The sequence below is a fragment of the Oryctolagus cuniculus genome, chromosome 9 (assembly GCF_051225735.1).
Source record: "Oryctolagus cuniculus isolate XC-2025 breed Fujian yellow rabbit chromosome 9, ASM5122573v1, whole genome shotgun sequence".
Taxonomy (NCBI): Eukaryota; Metazoa; Chordata; class Mammalia; order Lagomorpha; family Leporidae; genus Oryctolagus; species Oryctolagus cuniculus.
The window spans coordinates 45,600,133-45,627,392 of record NC_142875.1 but is presented as its reverse complement, the minus strand read 5'-3'; the positions used below and the strand labels follow the sequence as shown (position 1 = coordinate 45,627,392).

The window sequence follows — 27,260 nt, the reverse complement described above, 5'->3', positions numbered from 1 at the left end:
ATATTATAGGGTCTTAATATCTATAATCAGAAAGTCTTTTGCTCTTAACTTGTGAGGCAATAAGTTTAAGAATTAATTTTGTCTGCTATAAAACTGGCTTGCCTTTAATCTTCTGATTTAATAGGTCTCTCTTTGCTGAATGTTTTAGGTAGGTAATTGAGGAAATAGTCCACGTTCCATTTTAGTCAACATAAAATGACATTGAAATGTCTTCAAATGTTTCTAAGGAATTCATTCTATTTGATATTGAATAAGAGTAGAAATCCTTGTTTTTAATAAATCTGTTGCTAAGATTCAAGGTAATGAAGGTACATGCTCAGGATAACTGCTTTTACAAATTAAAATGTAACAAAATTAAACATTCATAAAGCAGACACTAAATTCATAAGTGGACGTACAAAGATTAATATGATGGAGAAAACCATATGTCATATATTATGTCCTCCCATTAAAAGTTACGGTATTATTTGTATAATTTTTAAGCAAAATTTCTAAGAACCAGACCAAACCAGACAGCATGATTGTTCTTCGTTTGCTCTGATGGATACCCTGATTCAGGCTCTCTGCCACTATGTCAATGGAAATCTTGAAAAATCATTTGCTCTGTAAATTGTGTAAAGTGAGCAAAAATATGCACAGAACATTGGGAACCAGCAAATAGCTCTATCCAAAATAGATCCTTCCAGGAATCTTTGAGACTATTTCACATTTAGAAGCGGCAGTGGTTACATTAAGGACTGATGACGGGGTTCCAATTCTGAAATGCTTTCAGTGCTTGTGGATAACTGACAACTTCTTTCACCTTTATTAAAAGTACTCTGCCAGAAAAGCCTACTTCAGTCAAAACAAACTTCCATTTAAGAGTAGGATTTTTTTTTTTGAAACATTTTCATAAAGTAAACAGTGAAGCTTCTCCCCTCGCGCCCCACCCCCCTTTTCTGATAGGAAATGCAATTTTAGTTTGTCAAGGAACAACCTTGATTCTGGCTTTCATTTTTAAAATTATTCATTCATGGTTCTGAATTTAGTTATATAGGTGCCCAGAGGCAAGTGAAAGCATTTTTATACATACAAAGTAGATAAACAATGGAGGGAAGATGCTCTAATGGACCGTTTCTATGCTACCCTCGTCTAGCCTACGGCGTTTTATCTATTCTGCGTGTATTCTACTCATCTGAAAGGGCCTCTGAAAACATTGTTTTTAGACATAGCATTCTTTTTTATTCAATTTCATATTTTCGATGGCGGAAAGTAGGACACAGGGTTGTTTAGACTTCTTGTCAGACCTTCACTTTATGAATGAGAGGTGATAATTTTTGAAAAAAATGAATTAGTATTATCTTTACAATGATTCAAATCTACATTTTTTAAATAGCAGAGATTGGTGTCAGACTAAAGGAAAGAGTGAGAGGAAGTCCAAGTTGCTAATACAAACATGTATTGTGTCTTTCTAAGATGGCAATATCAGACTCTCTCCTTACATAAAACCACGCCTTTAGGGCCAAATTCTCTACTCTCCTGTTCAGGCACTGTCCCTGGAGAGAGTCTTTGCTTGCATTAAAGTGACCTCTTTGACTACTGCTTACAGCTGTGTTAATAGGTTTGAAAAAGGTGTCATTTCTTTTTGTAAAAACAGAAATGAGGCACCAACACTGTGGCGTAGTGGGTAAAGCCAGCGCCTGCAGCGCCAGCATCTCATATGGGCACCAGTTCAAGTCCTGGCTGCTCCACTTCCGATCCAGCTTTATGTTATAGCCTGGGAAAGCACTAGAAGATGGCCCAAGTCCTTGGGCTCTTGCTCCCATGTGGGAAGATCCAGAGGAAGTTCCTGACTCCTGGCTTTGGATCGGCACAGCTCTGAAAGTTGTGGCCAATAGAGGAGTGAACCAGTGGATGAAAGATTCTTCTCTCTTTCTCTTAGTGGATGGAAGATTCCCCACCCCGCCCCGTGTAACTCTGACTTTCAATAAATAAGTCTTTAAAAAAAACAGGAGTGATTACTGAACTCGAGTGATTATTTTTTTTAAAGATTTACTCATTTTATTTGAAAGGCAGAGTTACAGAGAGGCAGAGGCAGAGAGAGAGAGAGAGAGAGAGAGAGAGAGAGAGAGAGAATCTTCCATCCACTAGTTCATTCCCTATATGGCCCCAATGGCCAGAGCTGAGCTGAGCCAATCTCAAGCCAAGATTCAGGAGCTTCTTCAAGGTCTCCAATGTGGGTGCACGGATCCAAGGACTTGGGCCATCTTCTTTCCCAGGCCATAGCAAAGAGTTGGATTGGAAGTGGAGCAGCTAGGACTCGAACTGATGCCCTTATGGGATGCTAGTACTGCAGGCAGCAGCTTTACCCACTGTGCCACAGCGCTGGCCCCCAAGTGGTTATTTTTTAAAGATTTTCTCTTCAGTGATTTACTAACATAGAATTCTTAAATGTTGGTTTTAGTATTTATATTCATTAATTTATTTATGTGTGTGAGAGAGAGAGTAAGAGAGCAAGTGAGTGAGCACTCATGCACTGGTTCACTCCACAAATGCCTGCAACAACCAGGCTGGGCCATGTTGAAGCCAAGAACCAAGAACTCAGCCTAGGTCTTCCACCTAAGTAGCAGGGAACTAACTACTTGAGCTATCACTTGCTGCCTTCCAGTGTGTACATTAACAGGGAATTTGATTAATGAGCTGATTTAGGACTCAAAACCAGCTACTCCAAATGGAATATGGGCTTCCCAATTGTCATCTTAACCCCCATGCCAAACACCTGACTTGAGATCAAGTGATTTTGAAAGAGGACTAGGCTACACAGCAGACTCCTAGAATGACATTCGCTGTAAATAACACTCCGACCTCAGAATCAACCTTTAAGGCTTCCTTGTCTCATTGAAAGGCCTGTGAGAGCGTTTCAGACATGGAAAGCCAAGACTCTGTGCAAAAAAATATTCTACACGGAGGATCTCTGTGAGACCTCAGTGTAAAGAAAGGGTCATCAACTCTTCTCTGCAGGGAGGAGAGAACATCCACTTTGCTTATGGCCACGTCCAAATACCGATGGAGTCTATGGTCACAAAAGGCTTCCATAGCCTTGGCAGCCCATGACAAGAGCCTTGTGTGATCACTGACATCATAAATAAGAATGTTAATTGTTAAAGAAACAACAGAAGTCACTGTGCACTTACTCCCCATATGGGGCCTCCCGTCCCTAATGAGTTGTAGTATGAGAACTGCAAATTTTGTTTCCAAACTGTACCCTATTTGTTGTGTGTGTGTGGGGTGCAAACTGTTGAAATCTATGCTTAACACAGAATTTGTTCTCTGTATATAAATTAAGCTAAAAATGAACCATAATAAAGGAGGAGATGGGAGAGGGAGAGGGAGGTGGGATGGGAGATGGGGGGAGAGGGTGGGTATGAAGGAAAGAACCACTATATTTTTAAAGTTGTATCTATAAAAAATGCATTAATTAAATAAAAACTTTTAAAAAAAAGAGGACAAGAAAATCTGGGGTCTATGTTGTAACTACCACCTATTTAATAGCTCATTACATTTTTTTTTTCATGGATACGTTTATTATGTCCACTGTTCATTGTTTTCCTCACAAAGTGTTAGAAATTTCCATTTGAAAATGAACAGAAAAGAAATAGCTGATGTCTGGGCCAGTTTTGCCTTTATTTTGTTCTGTGACCCCATTGCCCAGGCAATCCATCCATTCTCTTCCCACTCTACTGTAAACAAGTATGCTTCATATGTCAGATAAAACTATCATATCCTTAAACAAATGTCATTTTCAAAAGTATAATATAAAGCAGACCTAGAAAGTCTGCTGCTATAATGATTTCATGTTTTGCTGATCCTGGTCTTTTCTTCTGAAAGGCTTTTTAGTGGTCCCCAGTGAAAAGTTGAGATCAGCATTTAAATGCGGGTCTATCCTTTTAACATACTTTAAGTCTTCAGAAGTCACCAAGTCTCAGTGGCTTTGGGAATTTATAAGCATATCTTGGATGTTAAGGATACCTTCCATGTCTTTTTATTCCCCCAGAAAAATTACATTAATTGGAATTTGTATTTTTCTTCCCCTTTGTGATTTGAAGGAATCATACTAGTGAATAAGATTTGTTCAAGACCATTTCTTTGTGTGAAGCAGTTCTCCCCAGACAGTTAGGGACCAATTATAGGAATTCTTCTATTCTTCGGATTGTTACAGCTGATGTACACTTGTTCTTCTCCTAGGTAACAGCAGCATGCACATGTGCAATAAGAAATAGGAATGGTAAAAAAGAAAAGAGAGTAATTATGTTGTTCCCTGTTACCTCCAATAACCAGTATTCTGTTAGAACATCCACCAGAGTTTCAATTTTTAAATTATATGATTAAAGTAAAAAAATTTCAAAACTCTTTTTAATATCACCATTCTTCTCACTCAATCACCATATTCATTTAAATTTAAACTTGGCATCTTTTTACTTCAGTCCTGTTTTTCATCCATGTCCTTTGAAGCCCTTCTCTCTCAATTCTTTAGATGTGACATAAAGACATTTTTATTTTGCATTCAAAGCTTGAGAAAAACTTAATCGAGATCAGGAGTTTTCATATTTTTAAAGATTTCAGTCTGTATGTTAAACTGGAAAAGAAAACATTCACTGAAAACTGTACCATCGTAATTGGTATAAAATTTTTGAATCTTGAGATAGAAAACAATTGCATATTGGTTATTAGTTCTAGTCAAGAATGAAATGACATTCTTTTATTGAGCATCTACTGCAGGGTTGCAATTCCAGTAAGACAAATTAGGAACCTGTGAGACAAAATTTAAATAGCTTTTCATCCTCAGGCTTGTGCTCTGCCAAAATCTTTTATGTGATACCAATAGCCTGCAATTTTTATGAAAAAAATTCTGACAGAAATCTGTCCTATGGAACACACAAGACACTGTGGCAAGAAAAAAAAAATGCCTAATGAAAGATCTCTGTGAGTGAGATCCCAACAGAAAGAACGGGCCATCAAAAAAGGAGGTACTTTTCTCTGAAGGAAGGAGAGAACTTCCACTTTGACTATGACCTTGTCTAAATAAGTTCGGAGTTGGCGAACAATCAAAAGGCTTCCATAGCCTTTGCAGCTCATGACAAGAGCCTCGGGTGATTACGGACTTCATAAATAATAGTGTCAATTGTTAAATCAACAACGGGAGTCACTGTGCACTTACTCCCCATGTAGGATCTCTGTCCTTAATGTGTGGTACTATGTGAATTAACAGTATAACTAGTACTCAAACAGTACTTTATACTTTGTGTTTCTGTGTGGGTGCAAACTGTTGAAGTCTTTACTTAGTATATACTAAATTGATCTTCTGTATATAAAGATAATTGAAAATGAATCTTGATGTGAATGGGATGGGAGAGGGAGTGGGAGATGGGATGGTTGTGGGTGGGAGGGAGGTTATGGGGGGAAAAGCATTGTAGGGAGGAAAATATTATGCCTAGGGATTTGACATTTTTAAAGCTTTACACAGATGTTAGGAAGTAACAAATATGGCAGAGCTGCCTAGAACATCTCCACTCCATTCTAGGCCACATCCATTTTAAGGCATTCAGTGTGTATGTCATCATTTTTCCCAAAGGGAGAGACTTCTTTTGTTGCGTATTGATGTGGGTGAACTAAGACACTTTGAAGCAAAATTTTCCAACCCCATAAATGCTCATCCTGGGGTCAGCATTGTGGTGTAGCAGGTAAACCCACTGCCTGTGGAGCTCACATCTCATATGGGCACCAGTTGGAGGCCTGGCGGCTCCACATCTGATCGAGCTCCCTGCTAATGAGCCTGGGAAAGCAGCAGCAGATGGCCAAAGTCCTTGGGCCCCTGCACCCATGTGGGAGACTCAGATGAAGCTCCTGTCTCCTGGCTTCAGTCTGGCCCAGCGCAGGGCCATTGTGGCCATTTGTGAGGTGAACCAGTAGATGAAAGACTGATTGATTCTCATATACTCACTCTCTCTCTCTCTCTCTCTCTTCCTCTGCTTCTCTGTAGTTCTTTCAAATAATAAATAAATCTTAAAAAACTCATTCAAACTACATGACACAAATTGGAATGATATTTCACAAATTTCTCCCAAATTTTATCTTTTTACAACTTAAGAATCTACAAGACCTTTTATTGTTATGGCTGCTATATAAGAATTGTAGGTTTTATATGAAATAAAAGCATAAGCTGCCGCTTGGAAGTGAGGACATTCCATATGACCAGCAGAAAGAAACCTACCTTCACGCTTTCCATTGAGAAGACATGGCATTCTGCCAAGTAGGGAACTAATGAATTAGAACTTGGCAGCACTCCAGGCCTGATACAATTTAGTTTAAATTTATGAAATCTATGGCTTCCAGAAATTCACTTGTGCCTGAGGCCTCTCTGTACCTTTCAGTGTGGAAGCAAAAGGCACTGAGAGACTTCTGATTTTACCTTATTGATGAAGAAAAAATTATAAATGACATATTTTTCCAACCTAAATCTCCAAACACATCTTCAATTTTGAAACCATGGTAATTCAGTTTAAAATCAGTACCTGTTTGGAAGATAAAAGAATATTTCTAAATTTTTGATTAAATCAAATCCCCTAAAACATGACAGACCCAAGCATCTCAAGAAAATGTTTGTGGCCTCGAAATGATTGATGTCCTCTGAGCTGGAAAGTATTTCAGCTCTGTACAAAGGCATGGTGGCTTGGCCTCACATTCTAAAAACAAACAGAGCTCTTTTTATTTTCAAACAAGAGAAGAAGCAAGCTTCCCTTCGATCAATGTTAGGAAAGAATCCTCATAAATCCTGCTTTAAAACTCTCTTTGGGTGGGAGCCTCTTACAAAATTAATTTCATTAAATGAGAATGAGGAGGATGAGAAAGCTTTCATTTTTAACACCTAGAAATGGTAAATCTAGCATGATAATTAGAGAAACAAAATTTAGATATCAAGGGCACAGTATCTTTAATCAAAAATGGATATTGGATTGTGTCTTTCCATATAAGTGGGTGCTATATTTCACCACTGGTGTGGAATTCCAGATACTTCTCCAACTGGACCCAAACACTCCTACCTAGACCTATCTTCTTTTTCACCGCTGTGTTCTGAAAATATTTTCCTCTCCTCTTAGCCTTGAGCTCCTGTATAGTCTGTTAGGATTGTCTAAGCTACCTCCTCTTTTCTTCTTATCCTTTCTTTTCTTTCTCTTATTCTCTCTCTCTCTTTTCTCTCTCTCCTGTCCCTTCTTCATTTTAAAAGGCAAAAAGACAAAGGCAGACACAGGAAGAATTTCCATTAACAAGTTCCTATCCCTTGAAGGGACTCCAGGAGCCTGGAACATAAGCCCAGTTTCCCACGTGCCGGGAAGAGACCCAACTACTTGGGTAATTGCTGCAGCCTCTGCAGGGTACACATGGGCAGAAAGTTGGAATTGGAAGCAGAGGTGGAGCTCCAACTCAGGCAGCATAGTAATCACTGAGTCACTTGTCTGCACTAGGTGCCCCCTTTTTAGCTTTCTGACAGAATTAGCTTTCCCTCCCATATATATTTTATGACACTTCCTGCAACACACTTAACGATTTGCTTCATTTTCTGTTTGTCAGACTATGAGCCTATAATTTATTTTTAAAAAGTAATTTTCACATTTATATCCTTTGAAATACATTAATACATTAGAGACATTCCATATGGGTTGATAGAACTCATACAATTAGGCGAGTTTTGAAATATATATATACACACACATTAGAAAATCTTCATTATCTATGTGCTTTGCTTTTCCAGAGATTTCTAGTTTTATGATGCTTTTTTTTGTGCTGTTACTCAAGGTTTGCTACTTATTGAAAAAACATATTTACAGTCTAATAGGCACTGATGAAAAATTTAGTTCACCCTGAAATAACTGAATCACCAAAGGAAATCATTTTGTATGAACGACAAAAGCAATACCCATCTCATTTGGTCTTCTGACCTTAGAATTCAAAAGGCACACAATGAATACACACATACACTTTGGCACCTTGCCCAAGGCATATATTGTTTTATGTAACTAATTTAAAGAGAACTGACATATTGAATGAAAACAAATATAAGGGAGAAAAGAATAAATAGAAATGTAAAATAGTAAAATGTGTTCCCAAGACTTAAAATGTAATTGTATGAAATAATCCCAGTTTAGAATAAACAAGAAAAAAGTAACATCATTTGGTACCTTATGATGTGTTGAGAAATATTATAATTATTCCTTTTTATTTAATTTTAAATATATTCTTTATTGTATATATTTTGTCAATATTTTTTTCTAAAAGATTATTTTAATTTTGTATTTTGACATTCATCCCAGCTTATTAGATATTTCACAATTTCTCACCTATTTGCCTTTAAATGCAGAGCAGTGATTTTACAGAAGTAAAGTATAATTCTGTCTGGAACCAACTGCAACAGGCCATCAAGCTCAAGTAATTCTGGTATCATTCTTAAACCTTTCTGGTTCTTTAGAAATAGCTGAATTCTTCAGGCTTTCCTAATATTTTAAAATTTGTTGTAAGACTTTGATTTGGTGAATACTTGCTTTTACTGTGTCAGAGGCTACAGTGTCAGCTATGCATGGAGAGATTTCCAAATGAGAAAGGCAGGTGAAGAAAATAAAATTTATTTATATTGAAATCAGATAACTTTAAGAAATAATTATTAAACTTATGAACAACAAATACTGTTGTATTTTTAAAGCAGTGGTCACAGGGGAGATTTCTGATGTATTACATTGGATGAGTATTTTTTTTTTAAGACATCCTCTTTTTCTGTCCCAGGCGGCCTCCTTCTTTCCTCTGTATTTGCTGAGGAATTTCTCACTGTTGACACAGCCAGATACCCTAAAGAAAATATCCAGAACTCAAAGAACTGAACAAAGAAGAGAAAAACATTTGGTTCACTATGAAATATCCAACAAAGCAAAGCTGTCTTGTGGAAATACTACTTACTAATAGCCCAACATTAATGTCATGTGGCTTTTGCTTAGGTGTTTAAATCCTGTGCATACCTTAGAACCCAGAGTGCAAATCTCTGCCAGCTTCAAAGTTTTTCAGTTATTCTTCTTCCTGTCAAGAATACTCTCCTCCCTGGTTCTTACATGATAGGCCAATTTCTTCCTTTAGGTCACAGCTCAAATATTGCAATTTAATCATATCATATTATTTAATATATCCCCCTTGCTTCCCCCCTCTAACACATTCCCTCAGGGTATTTAACATTGTCTGTTAAAAAATGATGTTACAACACTTAACTCCTTGTTAATTTACTTTGCTTTATAAAATAGGTTGCTTATCACCTTTCCTGTTATCCTCAGCTTCCCTGGTGCCTCCATCAATGCCTGACATATATTGAATAAATTTTAATTGATTGAATGAAGAATCAACATACTACTTCCTGAGTGTTACTATATCTTAATTGCATCAAATGTCTTGTCTTTCTTTATAGTACTCCTTGCCCCAACACTTTTTATATTTCTCACCCAGCCCATTTATCACCATCAGGATTTGAGTAATTTAAAAACATCCTCTCTTAAACTAAAAATTTATGGGTTTTCTTTTATTGATTTTGAAACATTTATGCCTCTAAGAAATGCATACACAAATCACTTAATGTTGTTTTATTAAGAATTTTATCATTTCCTTACCTGCAAGCTTAAAAATGTTCAGTCTTCTTCAAATCTGAGATATATATATATACACATATATATATATGCCAACTAATAAATGTTTATAATTCCAATTAATAAAATACATGTCTATAACTCCAATTATTTTTTTTCTTGAATAGGAAATAGAACTTATGAGTTAATGAAATAGAAATAATATTACGAATGTGATCCATTTTTGTAAAAATACTAAACATTTTTTCTAGCAATCAGAATGGTCTTTAGAAAAAGGTAACCTTAGACCTAACATATAAAGTAACACAGATTTTAGAGAAGTTTGCAACTTTAGTCTGAAAACTTAATGGGTTTCATCATTCCTTCATTGCCAGCATAATTCTCTCAGTCTGGGCTCTGGCAGGGAAATAAGACAACTCTCATGGCAACCTGGGGGTTGACATTAATTAAAACCAGAAAATCATAAAGCATCTGTGGTGCATTTAGATGCCAAATGAGATGGAGCAATTTTAAAAGTAAACTTCTTACAAAGATACCTGAATGTCAGAATCTTACATTTTTTTCTAAAATAAGACAAAATACTTTTCTACAATATACCACATACATGACCTTATGATTTACATAATTATTCTCACGAGATCTTCTAATATGCATGAGCAATAAACTATAAGAAAATGACATCAGAGCTTGTTATAGACCCTAAGAAATTAAGTATATACAAATTATTTTGCTTCATATAATCAAGCTAACGGAAGAAAGCATTGATTCGTTGCCATATATCCTTAAGTTGAAGATTTATGCAGCTTGAAAACTGCCAGCAGGAATTACAAGTGTGGACTTTAACTTTTTTACAAAAGAGATTAATTTAATTGAAAGGCATAGAGGCAGAATCAGAGAGAGGAGAGGAGAGGGAATCTCTCACTCTCTGGTTTGCTACTCAAAACAGGAAGTAGATCAGGGCAAAGTCAGGAGACAAGAACTCAATCCAGGTCTCCCATGTGGTAAGAAGTCCAATTACTTGAGTAACCACCTGTTACCTCCCAGAGTTCACATTAGGAAGGTGATACTGACAACCGCATTGGGAATTGAACCCAGGCACACAGATAAAAATGTTTTAAATGCCTAGGCCAAATTCCCAATCCAGTTGTAGATTTCTTTTTTTAATAAGAAGTGATTGAATGGCCCCAAAGTATGAATATTTCTATTGAGAGACTGTATTTCCCCAAATGCATTTTTGAATCCTAAATCCCCAGTGTAATGTATTTGTAGGTGGAAGCCTTTGGGAGGCAATTAGGTCATGAGAGTGTAGCTTTCAAACAGGGAATTAGTTACTAGATACCCACCAATGGATGAATGAATAAAGAAAATGTGACACATATATACACACACACATACGCACACACAAAACACACATACATATAAATGTACATAGTGGAAAATTACTCAGCCACAAAGAAGAATGAAATGCTGTCATTTAGAGCTAAACATATTAAATCAGAGGATATTATGTTAAATGAAATAAGCCAGACTTAGAAAGACAAATACCAAAGGTTATCTGTTATAAGTGGAAACTTAAGAAAACAGTTAATCTGAAAGTAGAATAGGCAATTGCTAAAGATAGAGAAAGGGAGGTGCAGGGGATTGGATGACAGGTACCAGAATAGAGTTATATAAGGGAATATGTTCTATTGGGAAAGGCCATGTAATTTCTAAAGAACTAAAAAAGAAGCTCAGAGACTCCAAACATAAAGAAGTGATAAAGACATGGAAATGCCAATTATCAAATTTTGATCAGTACTTGTCATGTAAATGTCTTGAAATATACTTTGTTCTGTAAATATTTACAGTCATTCCATGTTATCGGAAATATAGAAAAAATATTTAAAAATGGAATCAGTGCTCTTATAAGAAAAAAATGAGAATTTTTCTCTCTTTCTCTGTCACTGTCTCTTTCTCTGTTACAGTCTCTCTCTGCCAGTGATGACAAAACAGGAAAACGGCCAAGTACACACCAGGAAGAAGGCCCTCATTAGATCTACTGGCACTTTGATCTTGGACTTCCCAGGTCTCAAACCCATGAAAAATAAATTCCTGCTGTTTAAGCCTTCCAGCATATGCTGTTCTATAATAGCAGCCCAAATTGACTAAGGCAGATATGAAATGCATTGCTTTTGTTACAGTTAATTCTTGATGAATCTAGCAACTGAGACTTCCCTTGATGGTGTTTTTACTAAACTTAACTAATTTTATTGACATTGAATGACTTAAGCAAAGCTACATCAGATACCATGTAAAAGTAAGACTACTTTATTTCTCACGGGTAAGAGGAAGTAAGATTCTTCCTGTAATCAAAAGAAGAATCAAACTCCAAATGATAAAGAGTGTCACTCTATTTATGGACAGTAAGCCAGACATAGGCCCAGTGACACTCTCGTCTTCAGATCAGTACAGGAGATGTTTAATCATAAAAGTATCATTCCTATTTTATGAATGAAAAGATTGAGGGTCAAGACAATTGCATAATTTCTGCAAGATCAAACCAGAAATTATAGTAAGGAAGGGAGAGGTTCAAGTGCAATGAATTCTACAGAGAAAGGCTACTCTAACAACTCTCTTTTAAGGCTGGGCCTGGTAGTTTGCTGAGACACAAGACTTCCAAGCAACAGAGGACGGTCCCTGTGAAAAACAGACATGGAGCATCCTGTTTAGAGACATGCAAAGCATGACAAGAAGTGTAGACTTTATTAAAAGAAAAATGGTTGACTGCTGAATGTATTAAGCCAGGAAGGCCATGACTTGAATTTGAGGCCATTCTGTCGTGTCACATCTAGCACACTACTGCACACATGGCCCTTTAAAACATTGCCTGGAACAAAATGAGATTTACAGAAAGAAAAGCAATAAGGTAAGTTCTTGGGACTCTTGTAGGTAACAGGAGTCAGAGAAAACAGACTGGTCTCTGGATGTGACAGCAAAATGCTTTTCTAAAGAAAATATTACTTGAGATTTGTAATTTATTTAAACATTTTCTTGGAAGCCTTTAAGATAACTGGGGAAATAACTAAAAAGGCACACAGTGAATAATTTTTTGGCCTAACACGTAGCAGTGCATTTTCTCAGAGCATTGATTCTTTCAGTATCTGAGTCTAAGACACAAATTCATTCAGAGAAAAAGTGAACCTGACATTGAAAGAAACTGTAGTAATTAACACAAAGAAAACTGGTACAGTATAAAAGATGCAACTAAACTATTCAATCAAAATATTTTCTTTTTTGAAGAAAGGACCCTTTATCTGCTTTATTTCCTGTTTTTTTTTTGTTTGTTTGTTTGTTTTTTTTTTTTTGGCATAGTCACTAGGATTTTAAGGGCTTCTTTGAACTTGATTCCTACTTCTTTTCTTTTCAAAGTACTCCATCTCAGAGACATTCTTAGGAGAATCAATCCTCAGATGAACATATATCTCTGCTGTCTGGGACATTCTGACTCTTTGGAATTTTTACGATTCATTTTTCTTCAGCTTTGTGGATTTCAAACCAACAAATCATCATCCTCCACCACCAAAAAAAATGCAACAATGACAAATACTTCCTAAGTGTTATGAGTTTCCTTTCCTGCAATAGATAATTGTCTTTATTTTCAGTTCTAATTAAAACCCCACTCATATGTTGTCCAATGCTGTTCTCACATTTGAGTTTATGATTTAAATTTCAGGGTTCAAGACAACACTCAGGGTACCTTTCACACCATTGTGATTTTATCAGATATAAGCCTGCATTTCATCTGAATCAGCTCCTGCAGTGCGAAGAGTCACAAGCATCATTTGGGGTCACCCTAGAGAGAGGCTACTTGTGCTCACAGCAGTCTAAGAGAACACATTGTCCTTCTGTGTCAGAATCTGGATTGTCTTCTGAATACTCAAAAGCACTGGGTACATTTGAATTCTCACATCTTTTGAATTAATGTGGCCAGGAACTCGTTTGTACAACAAACAATTTTCCTCCTCACTTAGATACTTCAAGTATGTCTGAAACTGAAAAACTGTGGGAAAATGAGAAAATTCATCTGAAATTTCAGATAATCTGTCTGGAATAGCAGCAGTGATTGTGATGGCAATGAAATTCTTGGGAAGAATACTTTTCCTGGGTGATTCTTATCACACTTTCAGATCACAGTACAATTAATGGAATAAAATGACTTAACCATCTGGGTATCCAGAGGAAACCATTTCTAGTTCCTTTCCTGCTTGCACAATGAGTTAGATTGTTAGACAATTTTCTTTAATTTTACTTCAGCTGTAAATTTCTGTTCAAATACTCGGGGAAACAAAGCATATGCAAGCAGACAAACCTCGCAGTTAATGAAACGCCTCTGTGAGGATTACAATCGATAACAGTATAATCTATGTTTATAAATAAGAGTAGGGCCTCAGAAGAGTGTTGGGCAGTGATGAATTATTCAAGAAGTCTGCTTTGTTGTTGCAGTTACCTCCATGCTAAAAGCTCTTCAGTGACAGAAACTCCTAGCTTAGGACCTTCTTTTTCCAGTCTCCTTTGTACAACTCAACTCTCTTCCTCCTAGAGACCACGGCTCCTGCAGCTTATCTGAGAGGAGCCTCCAGAGAGAGCCACTGAAGTCCAAGAGGGCTAAATCACTTTCTGCCCATCACAGAACCACACGCAGAATTATTTATTGCGCAGAAGCAGCGCTGCTGAATGTTCCGCTGACAGTGTATTGAAGACCAGCACCCAGCACTTTCCAGGGACTGTCAGGCAGGGTTAATGTGAGTAAAGAGAGGGAAATTAGTACGTAATAAGAGAGAATAATAGAAAAGGAGAATATTTCTCCTTGCTAAATGTCTATAATTTATGCATGTTCCCATTAGTTTCATAATGAAAAGTGAATAATAATAGCCACAACACAATTCCTCCAAGGATTACGAAGACTTTTGTCTTTCTCTGGACTTACTAAAGTGATAACTGTGATGTTATTCTATGTGCAGTCAACAGTGCTTGGGAATTGGAGAGGACCTAAACTTATTAGGCAGCCTAATCTGTAGTCTAAGTGTTTTTGTTCCAGTCAGCCTTCTCAAATGACCCTCAGAGTAGAGTTTTTGCCACATCTTCTGGGAAGCAATTATAAAGCCAATAATTTTTAGTGCTATTAATTTTTCATATTCAGGCTAAATTTTCTTTGGCTTTATTCCTTCCATTTACTAATACTTATTGGTCCAGATAGCTATCCTAGATAATGTGAATGTGCAGAAAACTAACATTTGATGATTACAACATTTAACAAGATCAAATGGTAGGTCAGTCTCTTTCTCCTAAAATACATATATTGCAAAATACATTATAACTGTCAAAGAATATGAATCCCAGAAAGCCCATCTCTAGTTTCAAATTTGTTTGATTATAGTGGACTAGACAAAGTTTCTTGGGAGGGGCTGATGCTGTGTCATAACGGGTAAAGCCGCTGCCTGCAGTGCTGGCATCCCATATGGGCACCAGTTCGAGTCCCGGCCGCTCCACTTCTGATCTAGCTCTCTGCTATGGCCTGTGAAAGCAGTAGAAAATGGCCCAAGTCCTTGGGCCCCTGCACCCACAAGGGAGACTCAAAAGAAGCTCCTGGCTTCTGCCTCTGGATCAGCACAGCTCTGGCCATTGCAGCCAATTGGGGAGTGAATCAGTGGATGGAAGACCACTCTCTCTTTTTCTGCCTCTCCTTCTCTTTCTGTGTAACTCTGACTTTCAGATAAATAAATCTTTAAAAAAACAGATCTCTTGGGGATTTTGGTATAAACAGTTTTACTGAAGTGCATCTCTCACAAAACATACTAAATGCACAAGCAGTGTTGACTGCTACTTGCTGGACGTCTGCCTCGCAGAAGAACCATCAAAAGCCTTTTCTATCTGATCACCAGAAGAAACTCTTCACAGGTCAGTAGTTTGTGACCGAGTTTCCGGCCTGCAGGGTTTTGCATCAGAAAATGAAATCAGCCATACTTCAATATCCTCTTCTAAAACCCCCAAGTGAATGGCACGAATAAGGTGATTCAGAGCCTTTAACATCTATCTCTATATCAGAAGAAAGGAAAACTGATCGAGTACTCCCTGGATATTACTATTTACATGATAACATATTCAGAAAATAGAGAGAGATAGGTATCCAATATACAACTGTCGTACCCTACACTGAAAAAACAGCATTTTGTTCTGAGGCTACTAGGAGACAAAATCCTTTTGAAATGCGCTATGCCATAAATTCAGCAGTGAAGTTTTGCAAAGTAAATGATGAAAATATGGACAAAATCACCTATGTTTTTTTTTTTTTTTTTTTCACAGGCAGAGTAGACAGTGAGAGAGAGAGACAGAGATAAAGGTCTTCCTTTGCCGTTGGTTCACCCTCCAATGGCTGCCATGGCCGGCGTGCTGTGTCCAGCGCACCATGCCTATCCGAACGCAGGTGCCAGGTGCTTATCCTGTCTCCCATGGGGTGCAGGGCCCAAGGACTTGGGCCATCCTCCACTGCACTCCCAGGCCATAGCAGAGAGCTGGCCTGGAAGAGGGGCAACCGAGACAGAATCTGGTGCCCCGACCGGGACTAGAACCCGGTGTGCCGGCGCCGCAAGGCAGAGGATTAGCCTACTGAGCCGTGGAGCTGGCCTGCCTATGTTATTTCTTAGGCCTCTATTTGCTCTCAGATTCTTCAACATTTAGATTATGGTGAGCAGCTAGAACAATTAATTAGCTACATTTGTAGACAGCAGAATTTTTAAGTTCTGTTTATAAAACTAGAGAGATAATCAACTCCTGGCATTTACATGTTTGATTACTGTAGCAACTCCATGTGCTTGAATGATAAAAGAAATCAAATGTACACTCACATTTTACCTAGCCTGGATAAATAAAAATGGAAGTGCAGACCACTGCTTTGAATTTAAATTGTAACAATTGTTAACATTTTTGAGCACTCAGTGAAGATGCATCAAGCTACCTTCAGATGTCATATCTATTAAATAGTATCTATAAGTGCATATTTGAAAAAAATGATCTTGAATAGTGCTCCCAGAAGATATACTCATTAAAATTATTATCTATATTTATTCCAACTTTACCATACTAAATTTGTTTCCCCGTGATTATATTACAAGCATTTAGAATTCTTGAAATAGGTTTTCAATAACAAGGTCATATCAAAGACATTAAATACTTTAACTTCAAGTCACTTTAACATCTCATTTTATCTTGCAGGAAGGCATTCAGACAGTAATTACAGTTTCTGGGTTTAGTTATTCTTGTTCCAAAGCAGACTGAGGGAAAAGTTTATTTTGAAGCCTAAAACTTGCTGCATCCAGTAACTGAATTTAAATACTGCATAACATTTTGCAAGATACATAATCACTTATAAAGTTATATCAAGGTGGCTTAAATGTACAGTTCCTGAAGTAATAATCAGCGACTTACTTTCTTTTCATATAAATGGTCAGAAAAACTATCAAAAGAAATAATCCAGATTATAAATTAGTTATCTGAAACTGAGCCTCCACACATAGAAAAGAAGGAGAGCCCACAGGAATTTTGAAGTAAAACATAAAAGGAGTCCTTGCAATCCATGTAGTTAATAAAAATATAGTTTTCCTTTATGTTATCATAAAAATAGTCAAAATTTTAAAACATTTTAAATAATCATTAAAACACTCTACTTAAATGTTTTGATATCTTCTATGCATTGCCAAATATATGTGTATTTGCACATAATGTAATTATAATGCATCTCCAAGTCTCACTTCTTCCATTCTGATGTCACTTGTTTCTATATTTGGCATTTCTCTTTTAAATAACACAGATATATTTTTAAAAATTAACTGAAACATGCTAATAAATGTCTAATATAGAAAAACTCAAAAATTAGTAGCAATATTAAAAAGATTCCAACATCGGACTCCAAATTTGTGCCATGCTATCAAACTCCCGTTATCCTTCCAGAAATCTTGCTCCCTGCTTTGTCACCTTCTCATCATTAGATGAACAGGACTTGTTCTCGATGCATGGCTTTGAGCTGATCGCATTTCACCTGTCAGTCTTGGTTTCATCATCCGGTTCTCAGCGTGTTTTTAAACTCCTCAGACTTTCCTGGGTCAAACTCATACACAGAAACTTCTACCACTCTCCTCCTGCCCAACCCAATCAATTTCTACTCCCTTATTTTGTTGTATCCCTATAGCAAGAGCCCAATGGAAACCACCAACAAAATTAATTGATTCAGCTGTTGACCACTCACTTTCATGAAAATCCCCACAAGGAAAGAGCCTGGCCATCTTACCACAGCATCTCCAGCATGTGAAACAGGGCCCTACCCAATATAGAGATTTGTAATCTGTGCCTAAAAACAATATATGATGGAAGAAGTTAAAAACTTTTTAAAATCACACAGAATCCTACCACTCAGAAATAGAAACAATTATTTGTTCCACTCACTTTATTTATCCAGTAATGAGTTATGATTAGGAACAAAAGAGTTTCAGATTATAAGTAAAACAATATAAGAGAGTTTACATAATAGTACTTGAAAAAGTTCAAGAGAGGCCAGTGCCTGCGGCTCAATTGGCTAATCATTGGCTAATCCTCCGCCTGCGGCGCTGGCACCCCAGGTTCTAGTCCCTGTTGGGGCGCCTGATTCTGTCCCGGTTGCTCCTCTTCCAGTCCAGCTCTCTGGTGTGGCCCAGAAGGCAGTGGAGGATGGCCCAAGTGCTTGGGCCCTGCACCTGCACGGGAGACCAGGAGGAAGCACCTGGCTTTGGATCGGCGCAGGGCACAGGCCGCAGTGCACCTGCTGTGGTGGCCATATAGGAGGTGAACCAACGGAAGGAAGACCTTTCTCTGTCTGTCTTTCCCTCTCTGTCACTCTACATTTCAAATAAATCTTTACACAAAATTTCACCATAGTATTGAATTCTAAAGGTGGTGGCTAAAGAAAATACTCTTATTTGTTTCAGTACTAATCATGAATATTTTATGGATGTTTATTGTGCCACATTCTATGGCAAAAATCTTACAAAATAATCTCATTCATATTCTTAATAACTCCAAATATGGATCCACTTTATACATGGTGAGGGCCATCATGGGATTAAAAGGTAGAATTGAGATTCAACCAAGTACAAAGAACATATTTTTTTTTTTTTTTTGACAGGCAGAGTGGACAGTGAGAGAGACAGAGAGAAAGGTCTTCCTTTGCCATTGGTTCACCCTCCAATGGCCGCCGCGGCCGGCGCGCTGCGGCCGGCGCACCGCGCTGATCCGATGGCAGGAGCCAGGAGCCAGGTGCTTTTCCTGGTCTCCCATGGGGTGCAGGGCCCAAGCACCTGGGCCATCCTCCACTGCACTCCCTGGCCACAGCAGAGGGCTGGCCTGGAAGAGGGGCAACCGGGACAGAATCCGGCGCCCCGACCGGGACTAGAACCCGGTGTGCCGGCACCGCTAGGCGGAGGATTAGCCTAGTGAGCCGCGGCGCCGGCCCAAAGAACATATTTTATTATATATCTATTCCCTTCAAGAAAAAAATAAAGGCATTGTAATTTATATTGCTAACAGCTTTTGATGGGACTTTTTCTGGAACCTGTGTCAATTGTGAATATTTTATCTCATTGTTAATTTTTTTTATAATTGAATAGGTATTCATTATTATTTAATTTTAAAATATATTTATTTCTTAACAAGTATAGAAAGTTTTAAAAATGCATTGGCATTTGCATTTTCATTAGTGTAATAAATCATATCTAAATGACTGGTTTGTTGATTTATGACTACTTCTTAACAGGCTGTAATGCTCTGTAAATTAGAAGCTTCATAACTCTACCCATTTTGCAGACTTAATGCATTTATTGCAAGTAATGATTTAACCACATATAAAACAATATGATTAATTAGGCATTCTAAATCCATTTTTATCCTTTACTTATGAAAGTTGTGATGTGCAGTCAGTTTGCTTGAAGAGTTAAGAATTCATATGTTTTGAGCCAGCGCCACGGCTCACTAGGCTAATCCTCCGCCTAGCGGCGCCGGCACACCGGGTTCTAGTCCTGGTCAGGGCGCTGGATTCTGTCCCGGTTGCCCCTCTTCCAGGCTAGCTCTCTGCTGTGGCCAGAGAGTGCAGTGGAGGATGGCTCAAGTGCTTGGGCCCTGCACCCCATGGGAGACCAGGATAAGCACCTGGCTCCTGGCTTCGTTTCTGCGTGGTGTGCCAGCCGCAGTGTGCCAGCCACGACGGCCATTGGAGGGTGAACCAATGGCAAAAGGAAGACCTTTCTCTCTGTCTCTCTCTCACTGTCCACTCTGCCTTTCAAAAAAAAAAAAAAAAAAAGAATTCATGTGAATTCACGTGTTTTGCCATGGATTCTTTGGTATTTTCTTAGACACATGGCCTCTGACAAGCACCTCATAACTCTGGATTCTCATCCTGTTTATTCTCCTTTGATACACTTAAGAGCTTCTTAAAATACAATATATCTTTACTTGTCCTTCTTCTCTTTTAGATAAGGGCCACGATGGCCTCCTCTGTTCAGCTTAGTGCTGTGCCCCACTTCTGATGGATCTGTCAACTAGAGCAAGGGGGCAATAGATAATAGAATGAACTAAACCCATGAAATTCCTGTAATGTATAGTTTGCTTTCACTACAAGGTAAAGTCTCAAAATGAGTAATTAACCTATTTGAAAATTCAGTTACATCTTATACAAAATGCAGATGTTTGAGCATCTCAGTTATGAAATTTAGTGAGTTTATGTGAATATTATGTGATTATTTGGTTTGTACATTGTTTTAGTGTTGTAGCACAACAGAACTGATAATCTGCTAACCTCTGTCAAATAACAGTGCCTAATTGTTTTACTAGACTCACATATAAGGCTTGATGAATAAAAATTTTAAGGTCCTTTGTTTTGATTTTTGCATCTTTTTCCATAGTATAGTCATAGTAAGAGAAATAAAAGTCCCTTTCTATTTTGATTTTCAAACTGTATAATACTGAAATAAAATGGCCTATAGTGAATAGATAAATTTTATGTACACTGTGTTTGCATTTGTCTACCTAAAAGACCATAACTTTATCATGATTTCTGTTATGTGGAAAATATTTCTGATATTCTGATTCATTACAACTTTTAAAATCATTGGGCCAATCTAAGTGTAAAATATTTAGATAACAATTTCTGTGTGTGTCACTAGTAAAATAGTGAAGAGCAGAGAGAATCTGTGGCCAGACTACATAGGTTTTAATCTCTTTTTACTATTTAACAAATACACGGCTCTCTTTAGAGCTTTGCTTCCCTAAATTAAAATGAGGAGGATACTAATTATATTTATTTCTTTGCATCATTATGCAGGTTCAGCATATTACTGCAAAAATCAATAAGGACAATACCTGGCCTTGGTAAAGACTGTATCATATTGCTCTCAAGTACATGAAGTCAAATTCACTGTTTCATAGGGAGAAAAGTCACTCTTCATCGAGCTTTCACTTAACCATAGAAAGGTTTTTGATGTGGCCTTTTAACTCATTTGATTTAAGTCAATATCTTTTTCTTTACAAGTGTTGACATTCCCCTGTGGCAGGAAAATCAACATTTTGAGTCACTCACTTTAAATAACAGACTGAGACCCAAAGATTCAGCATCTATTCATTTTAAAATTGTTTCAAAAGCTTTTTAAAAATGCTGAAGTTTTAAGTCCCATCCCATCTAAGTAATCTCGATATCTTTCATTTTATTTGTGATTTCACCATAAGTCATTACTGTGCTATGATCAAACTTAAAAGAGATCTACTGTCTGGGGTTATATACATAATCCAATACATTAACAACACCATTATGACTAATGTCTAGAGGGATTTAGAGTTACCTGAAATAGAAACTAAGCTTCCCCTAATACACTCAAGAAACAAGAGAAAAGGAAATACCTAATTTTAGGAGATTGAGGTCATATCCACACTACTTCACCAAAAAATAAATTACTTTTCAGCAATAGATAACAAAATCTCATATGAAAAATGACAAACAGAACTCTGGCAAAGAAGAAATCATTCTGATAAAGGCAATGATATTGTAGACGTCTTCTCTGGAAAATCACTTGTGATCCAACAGCAGGTAGAAATCCATATTCAAATTTATGACAAGTGGTGACAAAAATTTATTTGTGCACCCTTCTTCTAATGTAAGATATCTGATTTGAAAGTTATTTCAATATATAATCCCTTGCTAAGCCTCAGCATCATATCACCATCTTATATTGTTAAAGTTCGGGAACATTGATTCTAGAGGCTGATACAAAATGTTCATAACCATGGGGAAATCAACAAGGATGAAGAGGAAATATGGAGAGTGAAATAGTTCTACACAAAGAATACTAAAAAGAAATGCAGTAGCTCAAAACAGGAATAAAAATACACGAGATAAATACCTTAAAAAGATGACCAATGGTCAACCTTTATTTAATGTTAAAAATATTATCTCAGTCTTTAAGCAATCAATATCTGTAAATTTGAAGGACTCAACTTTCTTTAAATCTCTACACCCTTTTAAAAAGTAATCTTTGTGACATATTTTATAAGTCCAGACTCATTTTAGTCTTCCTAAAGATGAACAACAGCTCTAGTATGTATTTAATAAATGTCTTTCGAACAAGTTTTTATTAATAAATGTTTTATGCATACCTCCTGCAGTCTCAGATTTACAAGACACTGTAAATTCATTGTGTAGAGATCCCACTAACATTGGTGACACTGGCAATACTCAGCATTGTTGCAGAAAATCAATATTGTTATATAAGTGGAGACCAAATCATATTCATAACCCAGATGACTTACTGCACTTTAAATGCAAACTAAGAATGCATATCTAAGGCAAGAATGATACAATTATTGAAAATTTACCTTTTAACAGAATCAAAGCTATGGCATTTTAAAATCATCATTTCAAGTTTATGTTCACAAAGCTGATTATGATAACTGTATTTGGAGTTAATGTATCCTTAGGAAAATTAAGAATTTACACTTATCTGTTCTAATGCTCTAGTATAGAAAAGTCCTTTCATTTTTGTTGTAAAAGTGGTCTTGGGGCCAACACTGTAGTGTAGTGGGTAAAGCCACCTTCTGCAGCACTGCCATCCCATTGGGTGCCAGTTCAAGATCCGGCTGCTCCAGTTCTGATCCAGTTCCCTGCTAATATGCCTGGGAAAGTAGTGGAGGATGGCCTAAGTGCTTGGGCCCCTGCACACACATGGAAGATCTGGATTGAGCTCCTGGCAGCACCTGGCTTTGGCTTGGCCCAACCTTGAGAAGTGAACCTGCAGATGGAAGATCTATCTCTCTCTAACTCTTTCAAATAAATAAAAAAATTTTATGAAAACAAAAACTGGCCTAGATTTAACTCACAAAACTGTTGCTGATAACAATTTTTTGGGCCTCTTTTAACTAGAAATGTTCATTTTTAAATTACTATCGTTGAAATGTTCTACAACAGACTAACAAAATTACTTTGTAAGTTAAACAATGCGTTAGCTTATTCGGTCACTATTGAAACTGCTATCCCAACTTTAAGTCATATAGAACGTTAAAAATTTTAGGCTACTGAAAAAAAATCCAACCAAGTGTACATATATTTTTCTAATAACATATTTAAGAATAACACTTACTATTGAATTAATAAAACCTCTCTGACTAACCAAGAACTTAAATCAAGTGAATTATCTTTTTAGCTCTTTTTTCCTCCTGCATTTTTAGGATAATTCACTCATTGCTGAAAGAAATGGGTCTCTCTTTTTCTGTTACATCACACTGGCTATGTTTAAATTTCAATGCTAGCAATTTTATGTCCAGCCCCCCAATCTCAAGAACTATTTAGGTGCATATGTATATGTCAGTACAGTATCTAGTTATGATTTTGTTATTTTATATCACTTAATATATAATAGGAATCTGCCTACTTATAGGCTGGGTTCTCATTCTAGATGACAAATACTTGTGGATAATATCTGTTTTATGTTATTGACAAATATCAGTGATATAACACCCTTATGTCTTTAATTTACTTTTATATCATTTTGCAAAGTTCTCTACAGTATATATTTGAATGTAAAGTTTCACTGAGGAAATTTAAAACCTACATAGCCATGCAATCTAATCTCCAATCATAAAAAAATGGTATCTCATATAGCATAGCTGTAGACAATAACAGTTTGCTTATGAATAGAGATGATTATTATTTCCCAAACAGGAATTTATTTCACATCAGGCTTCAGAAATATTTGCTAAAAGTGACTTAATATTGGGTAACCTCTAAAATAGAAATAAAAGGATTATTTCTATACCAGATATGATGAGAGGCTGTCTAGAAGTATGAAGTGAAAAATATTTTGATTTGTGAGAGAAAAGATGATTCTATACAAAGCCATCTCTTCAAAATAAAACTTCTGTAATATAATAGTAGAATGGTATACTATAGTAATAGGGATGCACTTACTGAAAGAAACAAATGACTACCATGGGTATGATTAAAAATTTTGCATGTAATAATGATTCAGAGAAATATGGTCACCAGCTCCCTAAATCTATGACAGGGTGATATCACTAAGTATGACAAGTCCTGGCCCAAAATATATGTTTCTTCTACACACATACTAAATATAGCACCAACATACATCTACCATTACTATTTCAGATTCTCATTGAGATATTGTGTCATTCTTATTTCATTTTTCAAAAATCTATTTTACTAGAATTTCTTACCAACTCTAAGTATGCCAACAAAAACAACATGTAGAACAATATTTAATATTTAAAATATGACTTATGTTAAGTCATCTCTTTTAAGTAAAATCAAGGCAATCACAAAATATGTACAAGAGGTAGAATTTAAAAACTAAGGTAAGAGCCGGCTTTTCCAGCTCAAGGTGGTGCTGGTTAGCCTCTTCTCATTTACAATCAAAGACGTGGGAGATAGTCATCATTCCAGCACCCCTAATCTCTCCGATGATCACATACATTCACTATTGTCTCAAGTTGATATCCTCCTTTCCTGTGTGTCAGAATTAACCCTTCAAACATTCAGCCAAGCCATCAAGCTAGCTATCATTTCATTCAAACTCTCAGGAATTAGACTCGGGCAAAATTATGATCCTAGTGATTTCTCTCTGGTTATGTTATACTTGCCCTATCATTATGCATCACTACCAATATTTGTAATGTAATATTTGTAACACAGACACTAGACATTTAAGAAATTATTCCTCAGGGATTGAATCCTGCTTCAGTTATTTATTGGTTCTATGAACTTGGACTTTCTCTTGCAAACTTAGAAATTGTAGAGGTAAATGAAATAACCTGTGTAAAACACTTAAGAACGCATTATTCAGATTGTAAGCCCTTAGTACTTGAGAACAGTCACATTTGTTGTTTCCTAAAGGCCTTGCTATTAGAGGCATCTGCATGTCATTGGCTGCTCTCAAAGTTGTGAAGGCTTTCAAAACACTAGGGAAACTTCAGGAATGATCCCTGAAAGTATAGTGACACAAATACCACACGTTTTCCCTCATATGCCAAAGCTTGACAAAAACTCATTCTGAACACAGTGATGGTTAGTGGGTGGGAGGGGAAGGTGGAAGAGGGGAATTTGAATAATGGGTACCAATCCAGAGCTAGAGCAAAGGAATAAGTTGCTAGTGTTACAGTTCCATAGTGGGGAAGCTGTAGTTCACAGTAACCTACTGCATTTTGTATAAGCAAGTAGAAGAAGGAAGATCCAGGCCTCCAACAATAAAGTAATACCAAGGAAGAGGAAATGTTAATCACCCTGATTTGATAAACACACATTTTATACATATATTGAAATATCAGGGCTGGCGCCGTGGCACAGGTTAATCCTCTGCCTGCAGTGCCGGCATCCCATATGGGCGCTGTTTCAAGACCCAGCTGCTCCTCTTCCAATCCAGCTCTCTGCTATGGCCTGGGAAAACAGAAGAAGATGGCCCAAGTTCTTGGGCCCCTGCACCCACATGGGAGACCAGAAAAAAGCACCTGGCTCCTGGCTTCGGATCAGCACAGTTCCAGCCATTGTGGCCAACTGGGGAGTGAATCAATGGATGGAAGACCTTTCTCTCTGTCTCTCCCTCTCACTGTCTGTAACTCTACCTCTTAAATAAATAAATAAATAAGAAATATCACACTGTAGCCACTAATTATCAAAAATATAAAAAAAAGCTAGCAAAATATAATAGAGGTAAAGTGAAAACTTAAGGCTACTAGTTAGTAGTTTTATCATATTACAAAAGATGTTGAATCTCTGCTACCTTTATCTGTGAATTGGGGTTAACAAGATTATTATGCAGCCAAAATCCATAAATATATGTTAATCCTCCTGAGAAAAGATGCTCAGTAATGATCGGCTTCTCTTTCAATAGCTGCTGTGAGACTATTTCAGGTACCCTTACCATCATTCAAATCTCAAGAGTATGTCAACTATATCTAGCACATTTGTCTCACAGCTTTCCTGGCAGATACTGCAATTCTTGAAGACATACTTCTCTTCTGAGTCCATATAAATCCCCAGTATCATTCTAAACTTTATCCAGGTACCATCCAGGAATTCAAAAGAGTTGGCAGAAAGTCTGTAACATCTATGCCCTTCTTATAGAATGATCAGTAAATTCAAATAACTTAAGTGAGCAAGCAGTTAAATAAGAGAGGCTAACTGCAAAGGGAGTTGAACAGAGACCTGGCGTCAAGCAATGGGAACAGCAGGGTAGTAAGGACCAACCGTATTGGAGGGAGCTTTGGAGGGAGCTTCCACTTTCTAACGTGGTAGATGAGCTCAACTCCAAAAGGGTTTTGTGGCCATTAATGAAAGGGGTTAATGCTACTAGTTCATCCACACTACATACAGAGAAGGTAATCTCTTAAATCTTAAACACCAGCAGCTAACTCAAATTTAAAACTCACAGGATTAAGCAAAATAAAGCAGAAAATGCACAACTTGAAAGCCACAAGCAGTTTAAGATTCTAAAAAGCACAGTCACTCAACTTTCTGGTACTCTGTTCCTTATAGCTATATACTCGAAATAACAATAATAATGGAAAGGGTTTTCTTTCAAGTGAATCAAAGGAAGCAATATTTATACCATTTTAGTTACCTTATACAGATAAACAAAAAACATGGGAGTAGAAGAGGATAGGTTGAAAGTTATCCACACTGGGCTTTTGTTCCTTTTGTGATCATATTGAATAAATAGAATTTGTAATTTGTTATATAACTAGCAGTAGGTGTGAAAGGTGGGGATCTATATCACTTGAGAAATCTAGGTGTTGCATTTACCTTCCTGTGTGAGTAGTAAAGTAGAAAATGTAGAGGTGAATACCTTAAGTCCCTTGAAAAATATATTCTCTAAGATCAGTGAATTATATGTATTTTTTTCCCAGCGACAGTCCTGATTCACAATATAGCGACTTGTGACTCATCTGTCAGTACTTAGCTCCATTTCCCTCTCTGTGGCCTCACTGCAGGAGTTTCACAAGATGGAAAATTCACTTAGGCTACCTGCTCTAGATAAAAGTCTG

The 27,260-nt window shown here is 37.0% G+C and overlaps 1 protein-coding gene across 9 annotated transcripts in view; it reads right to left on the bottom strand.

Annotated features, from left to right (window-relative positions):
• PCDH9 (protocadherin 9) overlaps window positions 1-27,260 on the bottom strand; it is a 980,195-nt gene that overhangs the window by 896,820 nt on the left and 56,115 nt on the right. Inside the window, exon 3 of one of the 9 annotated variants that reach the window (XM_089303621.1) lies at window positions 8,642-8,877. The exons of the other annotated variants lie outside the window; for them this stretch is intronic. Coding sequence (XP_089159747.1) covers window positions 8,854-8,877 — 24 coding nt within the window. The 3' untranslated portion in view covers window positions 8,642-8,853. Of the gene's footprint in view, window positions 1-8,641; window positions 8,878-27,260 lie in introns of those variants that run through there. 9 annotated transcript variants of the gene reach the window in all.